Here is a 17,393-nt window from a genome sequence, read left to right on the forward strand (position 1 = left end):
CGGACCTGGGGACCAGCATGGAGAAGATCCAAGCCCGCACTGAGCACTGGGGAGACTTTGCCTCTGCTCCTGCGTCTCCACCACTACTGAACCAACAAGCTGTTGGTGGAGCTAGAACCGGGTGGTGGGGCGAGGGGGTGGGGCCGGTGGTGGGAAGCCCAGAGGGTAATTGGGGAAGTGAGAGTTTCAGCCGGATGAGTCTCTCTCGTGCCAGACGGTGTGCTTAGCCGATCCACAATTCTACAGCGGCAAGTTGGACCAGGTGACTTCTAAGCCCTTTTCTGATGCTAAGATTCTATGATAAGGCCGGGCACGGTGGCTCACGCCTGTAATTTCAGCACTTTAGGAGGCGAGGCGGGCGGATCACTTGAGGTCAGGAGTTCGAGACCAGCCTGGCCAACATGGTGTAACCCCGTCTCTACTAAAGATACAAAAATTAGCCAGGCGTGGTGGCGCGTGCCTGTAATCCCAGCTACTCTGGAGGCTGAGGCAGGAGAATCACTTGAACTTGGGAGGCGGAGGTTGCAGTGAAGCGAGATTGTGCCACTGCACCCCAGCCTGGGCGACAGAGAGAGACTAAGTCTCAAAAAAAAAAAAAAAAAAAAAAAAAAAAAAAAAAAAAAAAAAAAAAAAAAAAAAAAAAAAAAAAAAAAAAAAAAAAAAAAAAAAAAGTGATAAAACTAACACGGCAGCAGAATAGAAACCTAGCTATTGAGATGGTTTTAGTATGAGGCAACGTGTGCCTGAACCTGGATATAGGCATGGAGATGGACAGTAAAGAATGACTGGCCCAATTGTCTGCGTTTATTTTGTTTTATTTTAGTTTTGTAGTCTACTTTATATCTACTACTATAGCAAGTAAATTGGATATCAAGATTCCATGATGTAGTTTTGTTGTACAACTTACTGGTCTTGCACAGAATATCCTAGCTCTAGCAGCTGAATAGATGTTACTTCTACACAGCTACAAATACTTTATGTCAGAACTGAGGTATTATTACTAATAGTTCTCATTTTTGAGTGTTCCTATGTACCATGCATTTTACATATATGATCTTATATGATGACACTGCAACCCTGGGAGGTGGGTAAAGAAACAAAGACACAGAGGTGAAGTCACTTCCCTAGGTTCACACAGTTAGTGGTAGTGCTGGGATTCAAACTCAGGTGTGACTCCACAGACTACACACACCTGGAGCATGATATATGCTGAAAAAGCAAGCTAGTTTGATAGATTGTGTTTTCCATTCAGACTTTTCCACTAGTTTGTTTTGTTTTGTTTTGTTTTTGATATGGAATCTCACTCGCTCTGTCACCCAGGCTAGAGTACAATGGCATGATCTTGGCTTACTGCAACCCCCGCCTCCCGGGTTCAAGTGATTCTTCTGCCTCAGCCCCCGAATAGCTGGGATTACAGGCGCCTGCCACCACACCCAGCTAATTTTTGTACTTTTAGTAGAGATGGGGTTTCACCATGTTGATCAGGCTGATCTCGAACTCCTGACCTCAGGTGATCCACCTGCCTCGGCCTCCCAAAGTGCTGGGATTACAGGTGTGAGCCACCACGTCTGGCCCCACTAATCTTAAAATTCAGCCAAACAGGAATTATTAAAAGTAATGGCAAAAACTGCAGTTACTTTTGTGCCAACGTAATAGATCAATAACACATGAAAACATCAAAGTTGTTCTCTCTCTCTTATATATATATACTTACATATGTGTGTGTAACACACACACCCATACACACATAAGAGAAGTTAAGAAGTTAAAAAGGTTATAACCTTGGCATATACAGGATAAACTAGGTATGTTTTTTTCCCTCTGTTCAAAGTTTTCCACAGTTTATGATAAACTTCTGGTTGATACTTTTCATCTATTGGGTGCTGGAAATAAAAGAACTGAAAAACATAAACCAAAGGAAACATCTGAAGATTGTGGTTGTGTGTAACTTCAATAATATAGTAATTCAGGATGGGCACAGTGGCTATTATTGCCTGTAATCTCAGCACTTTGGGAAACCAAAGTGGGAGGATCGCTTTAGGCTAGAAGTTGGCGCCTAGCCTTGATAACATAGCAAGATACCACCTTTACAAAAAATTTTTAAAATTAGCCAGGCATGGCGTTGTGCACCTGTAGTCCTAGCTACTTGGGAGGCTGAGGCAGGAGAGTTGCTTGATCCCAAGAGTTCAAGGTTATAGTTAGTGCAACAGAGTAAGACCCTGTCTCTTAAACAAATTTTTAAAAAAGTATATATATAATATATAGTAATTCAGAAATAATTTCCCAAATGGGTTCAATGATACTTGAAACCTATGACAATTTTCCATGTAATACTAGTGTTCTGAATTTTATGGCTCATTAAACATATTAATAAAAATATCAAATATATAGCACTTACTATGTGTCAGGCACTGTCCCAGAGGCTTTGTCTTCCTTATTGGAACCCTAAAGTTCTATTCTTATACCCATTTTATAGGTGAGGAAACTAAGGCACCAAGAGGTTAAGGGGTCTTGCAGGTCCACTAGTTATTAAACACTAGTTATTTGGGGTTTAAACTCTTATTACTAGAACTTACTCAGGTACCCTGTCTTGCAGCTATGTAAACTCTGCTCTCAAAACTGAGACTGAGATGTTTGAGAAATATTACGCTAAACTGGAGCCCAGGGATCAGCGACCTTCACGATTATCAGAAATTAAAATGTCAGCAGCAGATTATGCACAGGTACACAATGGAGATCTAGAACATTCTTTTATTGTTTGTCCCCTTAAATGCAAGTGGCATTTGTATATCTGCCTTCGGTGTGCCCTCTATGGCCAATTGACCGTGGGACCTTCTTCTCCCTGTTTTACTTTTGATTTTTCTTTGTTCTCTAGGGTTTCTCTTTCAAGTGACTACGAAAGAAATTGGGTTCAGTTAATAGTAGATTGAGTCTCCCAGCATATGTTAGTTTACTTGAAAGAATTTCTTTTGGCTAGGTGCAGTGGCTCAGGCCTGTAATCCCGACGCTTTGGGAGACTAAGGTGGGAGGATCACATGAGACCAGGAGTTCGAGACCTGCCTGGGCAATATTTCTAGACCCCATCTTTACAAAAGAAAATTCTTAAATTAGCCAGATGTAGTGACGTGCACCTGTAGTTTTAGCTACTTGGGAGGCTGAGATGGGAGGATTGCTTGAGCCCCGGAGTTTGAGGCTGCAGTGAGCTATGATCACACTGCTACACTCCAGCCTGGGCAACAGAGCAAGACTCTGTCTCAAAAGAATTAAAAAAAAAATCATTTAAATTAAGGGACTCAACTGTTTACAAGGCCCAGCCAGCCACCTAAATGAGGAAAGTAGGCCTGGCACAGGCCCTTGTCTCAAAGGGGTTGTCTGTGGAGGCTTATCCTTTGAGGGCCAAGCAAACCCATATGTACCCTGGACCACCCACTTCTGACCTTTGCCTTAAATGTGTAGAAAGTCCAAGATGTTTGTTTGTCTGTTTTGCTGAACACAGTCCCCCACGGATGCAGTTTCTTTCCTGTGTTCAGCTCAGGAAGTACCTCTGAGCTTCCCCTGTCTTTGACTTGAATGCTAGTCTATAGCAGGTTCACAGCCTTTCCACCTCAAGACGTTTACCCTTATTTATTTTCACTTCATTGTCAAGCACAGGCCTTTGAAGTATTTAGTGCAGGGGCTTAGGATGACTTGAGAAATAAATGTCAGCTCACGCCTAATATCCAGCATCCTTTTACCGTGAATTTATTCTCCCTGGCTGTCACTCTGGGGAACTTCTAGCAGGTCAGAGGATCATTTCGATGCCTACTAATTCCTCTTTGACATTGGCTTTGTTTCTGTTGGGTTGCAGTTTCGAGGCAGGCGTAGATCCAAATCCCGGACAGGTATGGACCGTGGGGTGGGCCTGACTGTCGACCAAAAACTTGAGCTGGTACAAAAGGAGCTGGAAGACACGAAGGATGACTTACGGCACATGAGGGCAAATGCAGAACGCGACATGCAGCATCACGAGGTACACCTTCCTCCCGGCGCAGCCTGTCCTGCCCAGGCTCCCCACCTCCACCCCATCAAGAGGTATCTAGAGTGGATTCATGTGATTGTTGGGGCTTTAGAAGAAACACAAGTAGGATGAGGCGAATCCAGGGCCTATCTTCAAGGAACTTACCACCTGCTTGTGGGGATGACACGTTTTTGAACTTTTTTTTTTATGGGAAATTTCAAAAATACACAAATGTAGAGAGGCTAGCACAACAAACCCCTATGTACTCAACACCTGGGTGCAGTGATCATCAACATATGGCCTCTTTTGGTTGATCAACTTTCCCTTCATCTGGCTGGGTTACTAGGAAGTGAATCCTAGTGAATCTCTGTACATATCTCTGTACATATTTCAGTATATATCTTTAATATATGAATTCTTTTAGAAGACATAACCACGATAACCCTAAATGCTCTTAAAATTTTACACTAATTTCTTTTTTTTTTTTTTTTTTTTTTGAGATGGAGTCTTGCTCTATTGCCCAGGCTGGAGTGCAGTGGCACGATCTCGGCTCACTGCAAGCTCTGCCTTCTGGGTTCACGCCATTCTCCTGCCTCAGCCTCCTGAGTAGTTGGGACTACAGGCACCCGCCACCACGCCTGGCTAAGTTTTTTGTATTTTTAGTAGAGAAGAGATTTCATCGTATTAGCCAGGATGGTCTCGATCTCCTGACCTCGTGATCTCCTGCCTTGGCCTCCCAAAGTACTGGGATTACAGGTGTGAGCCACCGCGCCCAGCCTATAATAATTTCTTAATAATACAACAGGTTTGAGGTTTAAGTCAGTGTATTCGGGTTCTCGAGAGGGACAGAACCAAGAGCATACATGTATATATGAAAGGGAGTTAAGTTAATTAGGGAGAATTGGCTCACGTGATTACAAGGCAAAGTCCCACACAATCGATCGGCTATCTGCAGGCTGGGAAAAGAGAGAAGCCGGTAGTGGCTCAGTCCAAGTCTGAAAGCTTCAAAACCAGGGAAGCCAACAGTGCAATCTTTAGTCTATGGCCGAAGGCCCTTCAACCCCCAGGAAGCCACTGGTACAAGTCCCAGGGTCTAAAGGCAAAGAACCTGGAGTCTGATGCCCGAGGGCAGGAGGAGCGGAAGGAATTGTCGGGCATAGGAAGAAGAGGGAGAGCCAGAAGACTCAGTACACAAGCTTATCCACCTTCTTCCACCTGCTTTGCTCTAGCTGCTCTGGCAGCCCAACTGGATGGTGCCCACCCACATTGAGGGTGGATCTTCCCCTCCCTGTCCACAGACTTAAATATCAGTCTCTTCTGGCAACACCCTCACAGACACACCCAGAAACAATACTTTCCCAGCCATCTAGGCATCCCTGAATCCAGTCAAGTTGACACCTAATATTAACCATCACAGTCAGTGAATTGAGTGAAAAGTCCCTAGGTCAGCATTTCTTTTTCTTCTGCTTCTTCTTTTTTTTTTTTTTTTTTTTTTGAGACAGAATCTTGCTCAGTCACCCAGGCTAGAGTGCAGTGGTGTGATATCATCTCACTGCAAGCTCCACCTCCCAGGTTCATGACATTCTCCTGCCTCAGCCTCCCAAGTAGCTGGGACTACAGGCACCCACCACCATGCCCAGCTAATTTTTTTTGTATTTTTAGTAGAGACAGGGTTTCACCGTGTTAGCCAGGATGGTCTCGATCTCCTGACCCCGTGATCCACCCGCCTCAGCCTCCAAAAGTGCTGGGATTACAGGCGTGCCCGGCCCCTAGGTCAGCATTTCTATACGGCCCCTAGGTCAGCATTTCAGCCCGGCCCCTAGGTCAGCATTTCTATACGGCACACGTGCCCATGGTTCATGCCCTGTTATAGACTAATATAGTAGCGTCTCTTAATGAGTCCAATACAGTCAATTTCCTCCAGAGAAGAAACATCACTGTTAATTCGGTTGCCCACAGGATGACGTTGTTAGCTTGCATTTGAGACCCATGTTGTATGAAAAATAGATATTTCTGTTCTATTTCTAAAGTTTTCTATTTTTCTGTTTCCAAATGTGGGCATTCACAGAATCACACTTGTCTCAAGAGGGACCAATCAGTAGACTCATGTCTCTCTCATTGATGCAACCATCTGTATACATCAACTGATCCCGCTCTCCCACCCCTCCTCTCTCTCTTTCCAAACATGCATTGTTGAATTCTAGCAAGTTAAAGGAGGTTGGGATGTGGTAGCATTATCCTGACCTGCTAGGTTGCGCAATGTAAGCATCAAGTGCAGAGACAGAGATCAGTATGGGCTAGAGTGGTCAAAAAGAATGTGTTGAGGAGGTAGGGCTTAAAAGGGACTTGGCATGATCTTGAAGAATGATGGCATCTGTTTAAGGCACAGGGAAAGAAAGGCACCCCAGGTAAAGAGAATGACATGGGCAAGGAAGTGGAGGTGGGCACAAGCATGGTGAGCTCATGACATTGAGGAGGCTGGTGTGATTAGAGAAGAGGCTACTTTGGAGGCTGCTTTAGGAAGTCAGGTTGAGTAAGGCCATGATTTCTTGAGAGCCATGCCAAGGAGTTTATCTTTGATGTCTTAGAAAGCTGGACCCCACTGAGGATACTTGAGTAGGAGAGCAACGTGTTGAAAGCAGCGTTTCAGGTGGATTGATGTTCTATCATGTAGAGACGATGGGGCTGGGAAGAGGCTGGAGCCTGAGGTCAGCCAGTGAAAATGCTTTTGCTTCTTGGTGCCCAGAAAAAAAGTCTGAACTAGGATGATTTGCAGCCTGGCTCCAGATACCATTCCATTTTATTTTTTATAGTAATGTGTGTGTGTGTAAGTGTTTTCTTATTTCAAGGCAATCTATGTTGTAGAATGTTGAAAAATACAGTTAAGCTAAAAGAACATTTGAAAACATTCACAATTTACCACTCACAGGTAATTTCTGTTGACTTTCCATTTACCTCCTACAGTTTAGATAATTTTCTATGCATATATGAATTTCTTCTAAAAAATAGTATCATGTTATTTTGTAAACTGTATTTTCAACATCTCTTTTATGTCAATACACATATTCATTTTTTTTTCTTGTTTCATTCAATTGTCACTTTATTGCAAGATGGTAGAATTAATTGCAAATTTAAACTATAATCTGGTAATCTTTTGTCAGGCAGCAAGTTTTTATAAAGGCAAACTGCTTATTCAGAAGTGATCATGGAACAACTCAAAGGCAGAGTAAGAAGGATGAGAAACATCTGACTGGCCCATAGAGATTTTGTTTTCTTACTATATGAAAAAAATTTTTCATTTTTAGGAAGGGTAAACTATAACTTCAGTAGACATCAATACAGAAAGACTTCGTCAAATAGACTAGTTTCCATTTAGTCTGTCAACTGTTTCTAGCTGTCTCAATTGGGATAGATTCATTTACATAACCGGCTGTGCTTGAGCCTTCTTTGCCAGCAGCTTTAGGTCCGCAATGCACTTGGCAACTGTCTCCTTTTCCTGCTGTGCGGAGATGCTTTGCACCACGTGCTTCTCCACCCAATTTATCATGTGCTCTTGTTCCTTTCGACGCGTCATGTTCTGCACAGCTATATGATAGTCCAGGCGATTCTTTACTTCCTTATACACTCTATATAGTTGTTCCCGGTAAGTAACCTCCAAAGCCATAGCAATGTTATTCCTTTGCACAACAAAAAGGTAATGGCGCTTCTGAGTCAGTGCCTGCTGCGACTTCTCCATATCAATTGCATTCTGGATTTGCTGGATGGAAGCCTGCTTCGCCTCTTCTAGTTGGGCAAGTTTTTGCTCATTGAGTTTATCAGCATATTCTGCAACAGAAGGACCATATTTTTTAATTCCATAGACCATTATCCCTATTAATGACATGGCAGTGAAGGTCTCTGCGCTAATCACATATATTTCTTTGGATAAAGCATACAAGATAAGCCCAGTTCCGAGCACATAGGGTCCTGTTACACCAGTTTTAGGATAAAGAAACTGGAAGAATTCCTCAGGGATCAGTCCATAGCGAACTTTTCCTCCATATTCAGGAAGAGGTGGTACAGGGGCAAGGTGTGGCTGCCCTGTATGGAAGGTCCTTGTTGCCTGCAATACTCCTGGACTGAGGAAGGCTGCATTCTTCAGAGACAGAGCCACTGTGGAGGTGGTGGAAAGTACCACCCGGGACAGCATGGTCAGCGAAGGCACAGGTAGCAATCTTAGAGTCCCTGTGACCCCGACAGGAGAACCTGTCAGGGCAGGAGCAAGATGGCCGCTCCCACATATTCATTTTATAACAACTTTTTTTTTTTATTTTTAAGAGATGGGGCCTCACTGCATTGCTCAGGCTGGGGTGCAGTGGCCATTCACAGTCACAATCATAGCACACTACAGCCTCGAACTTCTGGCCTCCAGCAATCCTCTTGCCTCAGCCTCCTGAGCAGCTGGGACTACGGGCACCATACCTGACTTTATAATATCTTCTTTATTTTTTTCCATTTTCCCCCCCAAATACTCAGGCTTGGAAGTATAATGTCTTTNTGTAATCCCAGCAATTTGGGAGGCCGAGGCGGGTGGATCACAAGGTCAGGAGATCATGACCATCCTGGCTAACACAGTGAAACCCCATCTCCACTAAAAATACAAAAATTTAGCCAGGCGTGGTGGCGGGTGCCTGTAGTCCCAGCTACTCGGAAGGCTGAGGCAGGAGAATGGCGTGAACCCGGGAGGCAAAGGTCGCAGTGAGCCGAGATTGTGCCCCCGCCCCCCACCCTGGGGGACAAAGCGGGACCCCACCTGAAAAAAAAAAAAAAAAAAAAAAAAAGATAGATACCTAACATCTGTTTTGTTTGCTCTCTTTTATGGATTCTATTTTCAAAGAATGCTTTTAACTAATAACATTGAATAGTCAAGTTTGTATCTTAAGGATATGTTCCTAAGACTGAGAAGAAACATATTTCGGGACACAAAGAGGCCTGGGAACTTAGGTTTTCTTAGAGGACACATCCTTGAAGATTGCTGGAAACATTCTTCTCTCTTTGTGCTGATCCCCCAGGCGATCATTGAGGAGGCTGAAATTCGATGGAATGAAGTTGCGAGAGCAGTGCATGAGTTTGAAAAAGATATTCTAAAAGCCATATCCAAGAAGAAAGGGAGTATTTTGGCCACTCAGAAAGTGATGAAATACATAGAGGACGTGAACCGCCGGAGGGTGAGTTGGCAGACGGAGCTTAAAAAGGGAAAAAACATTCTTGCAGGGATGTTATAGAAATCATCCATGTGAAGCAGCCTAGCTCCATTTGGTCCACCACAAATGTTGCCCACATATGCAGATTTTCTTTGCATCCCTGAAAGTGTATGTGTATATGCATGTTTTAAAATGTATGTTTATGGCTGGGCGCAGTGGCTTACGCCTGTAATCCCAGCACTTTGGGAGGCTGAGGCAGGCGGATCATTGGAGCTGGAGGACCAGCCTGGCCAACATGGTGAAACCCTATCTGTACCAAAAATACAAAATTTAGCTGGGTGAGGTGGTGTGTGCCTGTAATTCCAGCTGCTTGAGAGGCTGAGGCAGGAGAATCGCTTGAACCTGGGAGGCAGAGGTTGCGGTGAGCCGAGATCATGCCACTATACTCTAGCCTGGGCAACAGAGCAAGACTCCATCTCAGAAAAAATAAATGAATGAATGAATGAATGCATGCATGTTTATCAAGGTTAACACCAGCCAGGCAGGATGTATATTAACAGTACCTCAGATTGATTTCTATTTTTCTTGAGAAAGGTATGAGACTGGTCTGGTCCAGCCTGTCTAGAGAGATGACTTGTGGAGTAGGACAGGTAAATCTCTTCTTCAAATTTTTAAAAAAGCTTTTAAAAAATTGTTATAGAGATGGGGTCTCACTGTGTTGCCCAGGCTGGTCTTGAACTCTTGGGCTCCAGCAGTCCACCTGCCTTGGCCTCCCAAAGTGCTGGGATTACAGGTGAATCTAAAGCTCTTTGAGATCCTTTGTTATCAGGAGATAGACCTTGGGCTGTTATGAGAAAAAAGGAGAATTTGGGGGGTAACCTTCATTTCCAGAGATTTTACAATATGTCAAGCTTTAGATCCTGGAGACAAGGTAGGGTTACTAACCCTAACATGTTAAGAGTAATAAAAATTATGTAAACTACCATGGGAATACAAGACCAAAAATCGTAAGATCATTTTGTCAGGAAAGACCCCTACAGTAGCATATACCCAAATAATCTTGACTTTGAAAGCAATGTAAAATTTGCATATTGCAAAACCAATGTCCTCTGCTTCTTGGTCATGAAATATCATACTAGCCCCAGCTTAAGTAGAAGTAAAAGGACCTGAAATAAGTGACAGAATGTTAGGGGTCAAGGTTTGGTTTACAGCCCCAGAACCATCCACTTTTCAAACCAATGGGAAAAAGGAGAGAAATGGATTAAATGCATTAAAATATGCCTTTATGTTTTAGGATAATATGAAGGAGAAATTACGTTTGAAAAATGTTTCTCTCAAAGTTCAGAGGAAAAAAATGCTTTCACAATTGAGGCAGGTATGTGGTCCTTTCTCTCTCTCTCTGTTTCTTTTTAAGGTTACCGTGGTAGGCTGAATAAGGTTCCCACCCCCACTCCAAAATGTCCATATCCTAATCCCTGGAATCTGTGAATACATTAACTTACATGGCAAAAAGGATTTTGCAGATGTGATTAATTTAGGATCTTGAGATGGGGAGATGGTCTTGAATTACCTGGGTGGGCCCTATATAATCTCCCTCCTTATCAGTGGGAAGCAGGAGGGTGGGAGAAACTATGATAACAGAAGCAGAGATCAGAGTGATGAGCTTTCATGCTAGGGAGAAGGGGCCAGGAATCGAGGACTGCAGACAGCCTCTAGAAGCTGGAAATGACAAGGAAACAGATTCTCCCTTAGAGCCTTGGGAAGAAATGCAGCCCTGCTGAGATCCTGATTTGAGCCTCCCAACCCGTTTCAGACTCCTGACCTCCAGAACTATAAGATAATAAATTTGCATTAAAGCCACCAGGTTTGTGGTGATTTGTTTCAGCAGCAATAGGAAACTCATATGATGACTGTGCAGGCAAATCAGAGGTTTTCTGTAGACAGAGTTGGCGTGAATTTAAAAGACCCTCAAGACGTACTTGTTGGCCCTTTCTGGGAAAATGGCCTGGTGGCACAGTTATATGTGCTTTGATGTGTCTCGCATTGCCACCAGCTGACCCTAATGGCTCCTGATGAAAGGCAGTAAGGCAAACATGGTCCTTTCCTAGCTCAATATTTTTATTATTAACTTGAATTTGGGCACTGGTGGCATGCTTATCAAAGGGGGCTACTGACAAGGACACAAAACTGGGCAGGAGAATTAACACATTGGGGCACTATTGCTTGAGTGACTTGGGATCCAGAAAGACCTCAGCAAGCTGGGACAGATTTAACAGCATGAAGTGACAAAGGACAAGTGTAACACCCTACACTTTTGATTCCCCAAAATACCTGATCAGGTACAGGTTGGCTTAGCCATAGAGTACCTGATAAAGTCAGCTCAGCTGGTGGTGATGCTATGGTGTAGGCTGCACTTATAGAAACACAGTGCCCAGAACAAGGAAGGGGGAGACTTTCTCTGCTCTGTCTGAGCGGCCCCTACCTGGAGTGTCATGTCACAGGGTGAGCCCCACCCTTGGAAGAATTGGCAAACTAGAGTTCACATCGGAGAGCAAGCCAGATGTCGGGGATAGAAACCATATCCAAGAGCCTGGGACTGATGGGCCCAAAGAGAGAGGGCCCAGGAGGGCCACAGCCACGTCTCCAAGTGCTCAGGGTTGCAGCAGGAAGGGAGAGCAGAGCTGGGGCTGTGGATGGAGGTGTCAGGGAAGGAGATTTGAGTTCAGTGCAAGAAAAAATTCTACAGTGAGTGGTCCCAGTGGAGCTGTCTGCAGATCATCAGTTCCTGGTACTTGGAGGTTCATGCAAGCACGAGCATCTTGAAGAGGGGCTTTAAGCTGGAGATAGGGAATAGATGGATGATCTTTAACCTTAATGCTGCTGCTACACAGAGATAACACAGACACGGGCCCTGCCCTTGTGAGCTCCTAGACTAGTGGGCAGCAGTGTTGTGAGAAAAGGTGTGTATGTGTAATTGTATACAGAAGCTATATACCAAGGACTGGCCGGGCGCGGTGGCTCACACCTGTAATCCCAGCACTTTGGGAGGCTGAGGTGGGTGGACCACGAGGTCAGGAGATTGAGACCATCCTGGCTAACACAGTGAAACCCCGTCTCCACTAAAAATACAAAAAAATTAGCCGGACATGGTGGCGGGTGCCTGTAGTCCCAGCTACTCAGGAGGCTGAGGCAGGAGAATGGCGTGAACCCGAGAGGCGGAGCTTGCAGTGAGCCGAGATTGCGCCACTGCGCTCCAGCCTGAGTGACAGAGCGAGACTCCATCTCAAAAAAAAAAAAAAAAAAAAAAAAAAAGAAGCTGCATACCAAGGATCACAGAGCTAAATCTTCCAGGGGCTCAGCAGAGAGAGGGATCACCCTCCGGTGTGGAAAACAGGTTGGGAGCATTGGAGCTGGAGGAATGGTTGTACTGGGGCTTAAGAAAGTTGTGTTGTTTTGGGAAGGGGAAGAAGATGAATCCCAGGAGATAGGACAGACAGCATGAGTGAGACGTGGGAGTGAGGAATAGCAGTTCCCAAGTTGGGCTGTTGTCTGCCACAGATATAAAGTGGCATAGACCTGGCAGGGCTGGTAAGGTCGGCCAGGACAGGGAGGGAACCTTATACACTCGGGCACTGCAGTGCAGAAATATCAGATGATCAAAGAAGGGGGAATCTATGGTCTGCTTGTCCTGGGTTTTTCATGTTAAAACAACTTTTAAATGGCCTGATTCTTTCTCTTCCTTCATGGCCCTGTGAGGCACCACCCACTGTGGGATGTCCTCTGTGCGTGACTCAGTCTTTCATCCTCCCCTGGCCTGGCTTAGCGACTTCTGTGTGCCCTCTGCCCCCACTCCCCCACATTCCCCCCAAACAACACATCCCACTGCACCACACTGTTGAGTCAATGGCTTGTCTGTAAACCGTCATATGCACTGCCTGGAGCCAGGGAACATTGTATTTACTTAAATCTCTATTCCCAGTGCCTAACACCATGCCTGGGACCAAACACATGCCCAATATGTGTTTGTTGAATGACTGAATGATGACTGACCTCCAAAGTCTTATCAAGAGTTGTAAGATGTGAGCCATACATTCAGAATCACAGCTGACGTATCACCTTTTCTTTCATCTTTCTGAGCTGTAGAAAGAAGAGGTGGGTGAGGCCCTTCATGATGTTGATTTTCAGCAGTTGAAGATAGAGAATGCTCAATTTCTCGAAACAATTGAAGCAAGGAATCAAGAACTGACTCAGCTAAAGCTGTCATCTGGAAACACTCTGCAGGTCCTCAATGCCTACAAAGTAAGGCCATCCCTGATGCTGAAGGCTCCCTCAAGGCTTTCCACACTCACCTTTCTGGCCACAGGGAGGTTCTTGTGCACTCCAGTTTCACACAGCACTTAGGTGCCCCCTCACTGTCAAGCCATGTGTCCTGAAATTTCCTGAATGCTCCCATAACCCTGGCTGTGTGTGAGAACCAGGGTTTTTATTTAAAAAGAAAAAAAGAATAGATAGATAGATGATAGGTAGGTAGATGGATGGATGGATGGATGGATGGATAGATAGATAGATAGATAGATAGATAGATAGATAGATAGATAGATGACTAGTCCCACTCTGACTAATTGAATTAGGAGGTGAGGGCCATGTATCTTATTTATTTTGTTTTCTTTTTTATTGTTGCTGTTAATTCCCCAAGTGATTTTTATGGATGGTGAGTTTTGAGAACTAACCACATTTAGAGCCCTGTTTAATTTGAGCACATTATAAGCACTTTCCTGCTTAAAACCCTGCAAAGGAAAGCAGTCTTAGCTATAAATCAGAAAACTACTAAATAATTTATCATCCAAACAGAACCCTTTTGGGAGGGAAAAGAGGCACTATTAATAATTAGGCAGAGACTATAGGCACACAAAGGGCCTGGCCCAACAGACGAGGCCATCTGGTCACCCTGCTAGAGACCATCTAATGTAGTATTCAGCAACTGCAGGCCAGTGTATCCCCACCCACTGCCCTGTGAGCTAAGAATGATATTACAGAAGAACCTTTATAACCAATTTGATTATAGAAAACACTAACTGGAAACCAAATGAAGCAAAATTGGTTTCTTCCCTAGAAATTCCATTTCTTTCATTAGTAGACCTATATTCTAAAATATTGTACTCAATTATTATATCTTGAATTGAATCGATAAAACGTTGGTAGGATTTTTTCTCTTGTTAATATAAGTACACAATACCCACAATTTTGCTTCTGGGCTTGCAAAACCTAAAATATTTACTATATGGTCCCTTACAGAAAAGTTTTGCTGACCTCTCGTATAGTGCCCAGGTGACAACGGTGGTTATGAGCTTAGGTAACTTGCAGGTGGGCTTTGTTTGGTCCACACAGTTTAAAAATGTGAATGTGAATGTGTTTAGGCCAGGTTTATGTTTGTTCAACATTTTCCTTTTACAAATGAAAAAACCGAGGGTCAAAGATGCAGAGTAGACAGGGAGCAGTGGCTCACACCTGCAATCCCAGCACTTTGGGAGGCCTAGGTGGGCAGATCACCTGAGGCCAGGAGTTCGAGACCAGCCTGGCCAACATGGCAAAACCCCGTCTCTACTAAAAATACAAAAAATTATCTGGGCGTAGTGGTGCACACCTGTAATCTCAGCTACTTGGGAGGCTGAGGCACAAGGATTGCTTGAACCCCCAGGGGCAGAGGTTGCAGTGAGCTGAGATCATGCCACTGTACTCCAGCCTGGGCAACAGAGCAAGACTCTGTCTCAAAAAAAAAAAAAAAGATGCAGAGTATTTGCCAAATTCAAGCAACAAGTTACTGACAGAGGTGGGGCTCTCAGTCCAGTATGCATCCCACCTAACTCAGTGTGTATCCCACCCGACTGCCTTTTCCAGCATAAAGTATGTAGAAAACAGTGTGCTGGCATTCTGAAATCTATGTGTCATAAGCATGCAACAGATCCTCTACTTTTAGCTTCTCTCATCAGTTTTTAGCTTATCTGATCACTGTTATTTATAGAGGAAGCCAATTCCTGTGACTCCCAGGCCCTCGTTGCCTGGAGAGCAGGTTGTACTTGCTTAGATCACACTGGACCTCGATCTTATCCCGTGGAATCAGTTAAGTAGCACAGGGTCTTCCTGGTCTTGTGGGGGAAAAGCCAAGGGTTTTGGAAATGAAGCTACTGAGTTTTAAAAATCAAACTGCCAGGTTGCAGGGCCTGACCTCTTTAGGATGGGTCTAAATACACAGTGCAGATTGCTTGCAGTACCCGAGATCAGCAGCACAGGCCACCATGGGCAGAGTGAGAGCCATTCTTGGGGGAAATGGAGGCAGAACAACTGAGTTGTGGAGTCAGACCTTGCCTGTGCTTGAATGTTCTGCTGGGGGAGGTGCTTCATCTAGGCAAGATTCTTCACCTCTTAGAAGCAAGTTTTGTGTCACCAGGATGGTGCTCTGTCTAGCATGTGTTGTGTCCCCAGCATCAAGGATGGTGCCTGGCCAAAGCAGGTGCTTGGCCAATATTGCTGAATGAACTGCTTGCAGAACAGGTGTGTATTTGGTAGGCGTGGGAGGGTGACAGGAGGGGCCACTTTGATGTAAATATGAAACATTCATTCTCCCAGCAATCAGAAAATGAAAATAAAGAAACAAATATCAAACACCCAAGTGTGAAACCTTGTTAAAGACATGCAGAATAATTTTCCTCTATACTAAAAGTACCAATACCTTCAGTAGGGTAGGCACCAGGCTAAGTGCTAAGGGTACAGCATTGAGACAGCACCAGGCAGAAATGGGCTCTTCTCTTCTGTGAGTTTCATGTGTGAGCCTGAGTCAAGGTGGCAGCTTTTTCTCTGACTTTATGCCCTCAAGCCCTGCCTGGTGGAGTTTGGTAAAATGTAAGCATGTGACTACAGCTGTGATGAGTCACTCCAGACTGCCTATAAACTAGTGATCTGGGGCCTTGTAGGTAGAATTCTAAGATGTCCCCAAGACTCCCCAGCCCCTGGTATCTACACCCTGTATAATCTCCGGCCAGGACTGTGAATGTGATGGTTTCGGTTAAGTTCTGTTCTGTTCTATGATTCGGTTGTACTGTATGGCACAGTTGACTAAAGACAGGGAGATTACCCACTTGGCCTGACCTAATCACACGAGTCCTTTGAAAGAACAGTTTCTCTGGAAGAGGAAGTCGTAAATGCAAACCATGAGGAGAAATGGCTGGAGGAGGTCTCCTCCATTGTGGGCTTGAAGACAGAGAGGCCACATGGAAGGGATTCAAGAGGGACCTCTGGAAGCTGAGAGCACCTCCTGCTGACAGCCCAAAAGAAAACAAGGGCCTTGGTTGTACAGCTTCAAGGAATTACCTTCTGCCAACAATAAGTGAGCTTGGAAGAGGACCATGAGCCCTTAACAAGAACCACAGCCCTGGCGGACACCTTGGTTTCAGCTGGATGTGACTGTGGGGGAGAATCCAGCCACACTGTGTGCAGACTTCTGGCCTATGGAAGCTGTGAGATAATAAATGGGTGTGGCTCTAAGCCACAAAAGTCTGTGGTAATTTGCTACATAGCAATAGAAAGTGAATGCAGTCCTTTGCAGAAGTGGCCTCCTCAAGGGACCCACATCTTGACTCAGCATCACCAATGCAGCTTTTATTAGCCTTCGTGGAGACTGCCCTGGCAGAGCTGGTGATGGCCTCGCTGCTATTCTTGTACCTCCATTCCTTCCTGCCCTGCCGCTCTAAGTTGGTGACCACTTGTCTTCCCTCCACTCGCCTTCCTCCCACCTGAATTGCTGGATTTGCAGCAAAGTCCTGCCCCATCTCCCTGACCCCACACCTCACCCTGTCAGTCTGGTCTCATTCACTTTTGCTTTCATTAGCAGAGCAATTCTCATGCAGGACATGGAACAGGGAATGAGCCTTAAAGAAGTGAGGCCTGAAAATAGGAGTGAGGAAGAGAATGGCCCCTGGGTGCTGGAAGGTCCCCCAGGCAGGTGGTTCTAGTCTTCTCTGTTTTGACACCCTGGGGCAATGCCCTTGCCCCCTCCTCCTGCCTTCACTTTGACTGTGGCCCTGCTGCTCTCTACCCACTCTCCCAGCTCCTATTAGATCCTCCTCTCCTTGGTTCTTTCCTTAGCTTGGAATGTTCTCTTCCCTCTTCACCTAGACATACTGACTCAACCTTTCAGCTCTCTTTCCAGCATATAT

The 17,393-nt window shown here is 44.9% G+C and overlaps 1 protein-coding gene and 1 pseudogene across 4 annotated transcripts in view; one reads left to right on the top strand and one right to left on the bottom strand.

Moving 5' to 3' along the window:
• CFAP263 (cilia and flagella associated protein 263) overlaps positions 1–17,393 on the top strand; it is a 47,077-nt gene that overhangs the window by 253 nt on the left and 29,431 nt on the right. For 2 of the 3 annotated variants that reach the window (XM_017878926.1, XM_017878925.1), the window contains exons 2-6: positions 2,597–2,723; positions 3,848–4,009; positions 9,049–9,204; positions 10,475–10,555; positions 13,324–13,479. In XM_017878926.1, coding sequence (XP_017734415.1) covers positions 2,597–2,723; positions 3,848–4,009; positions 9,049–9,204; positions 10,475–10,555; positions 13,324–13,479 — 682 coding nt within the window. The remainder of the gene's footprint in view (positions 1–2,596; positions 2,724–3,847; positions 4,010–9,048; positions 9,205–10,474; positions 10,556–13,323; positions 13,480–17,393) is intronic. The other variant, XM_017878927.1, reaches the window with a different exon arrangement.
• On the bottom strand, positions 7,077–8,268 carry LOC108533900 (ATP synthase F(0) complex subunit B1, mitochondrial pseudogene; annotated as a pseudogene). Its single transcript, XR_001886840.1, has one exon. The product of XR_001886840.1 is annotated as an ATP synthase F(0) complex subunit B1, mitochondrial pseudogene (transcript).

The sequence above is a fragment of the Rhinopithecus bieti genome, unplaced genomic scaffold (assembly GCF_001698545.2).
Source record: "Rhinopithecus bieti isolate Rb0 unplaced genomic scaffold, ASM169854v2 scaffold_11161, whole genome shotgun sequence".
NCBI lineage: Eukaryota > Metazoa > Chordata > Mammalia > Primates > Cercopithecidae > Rhinopithecus > Rhinopithecus bieti.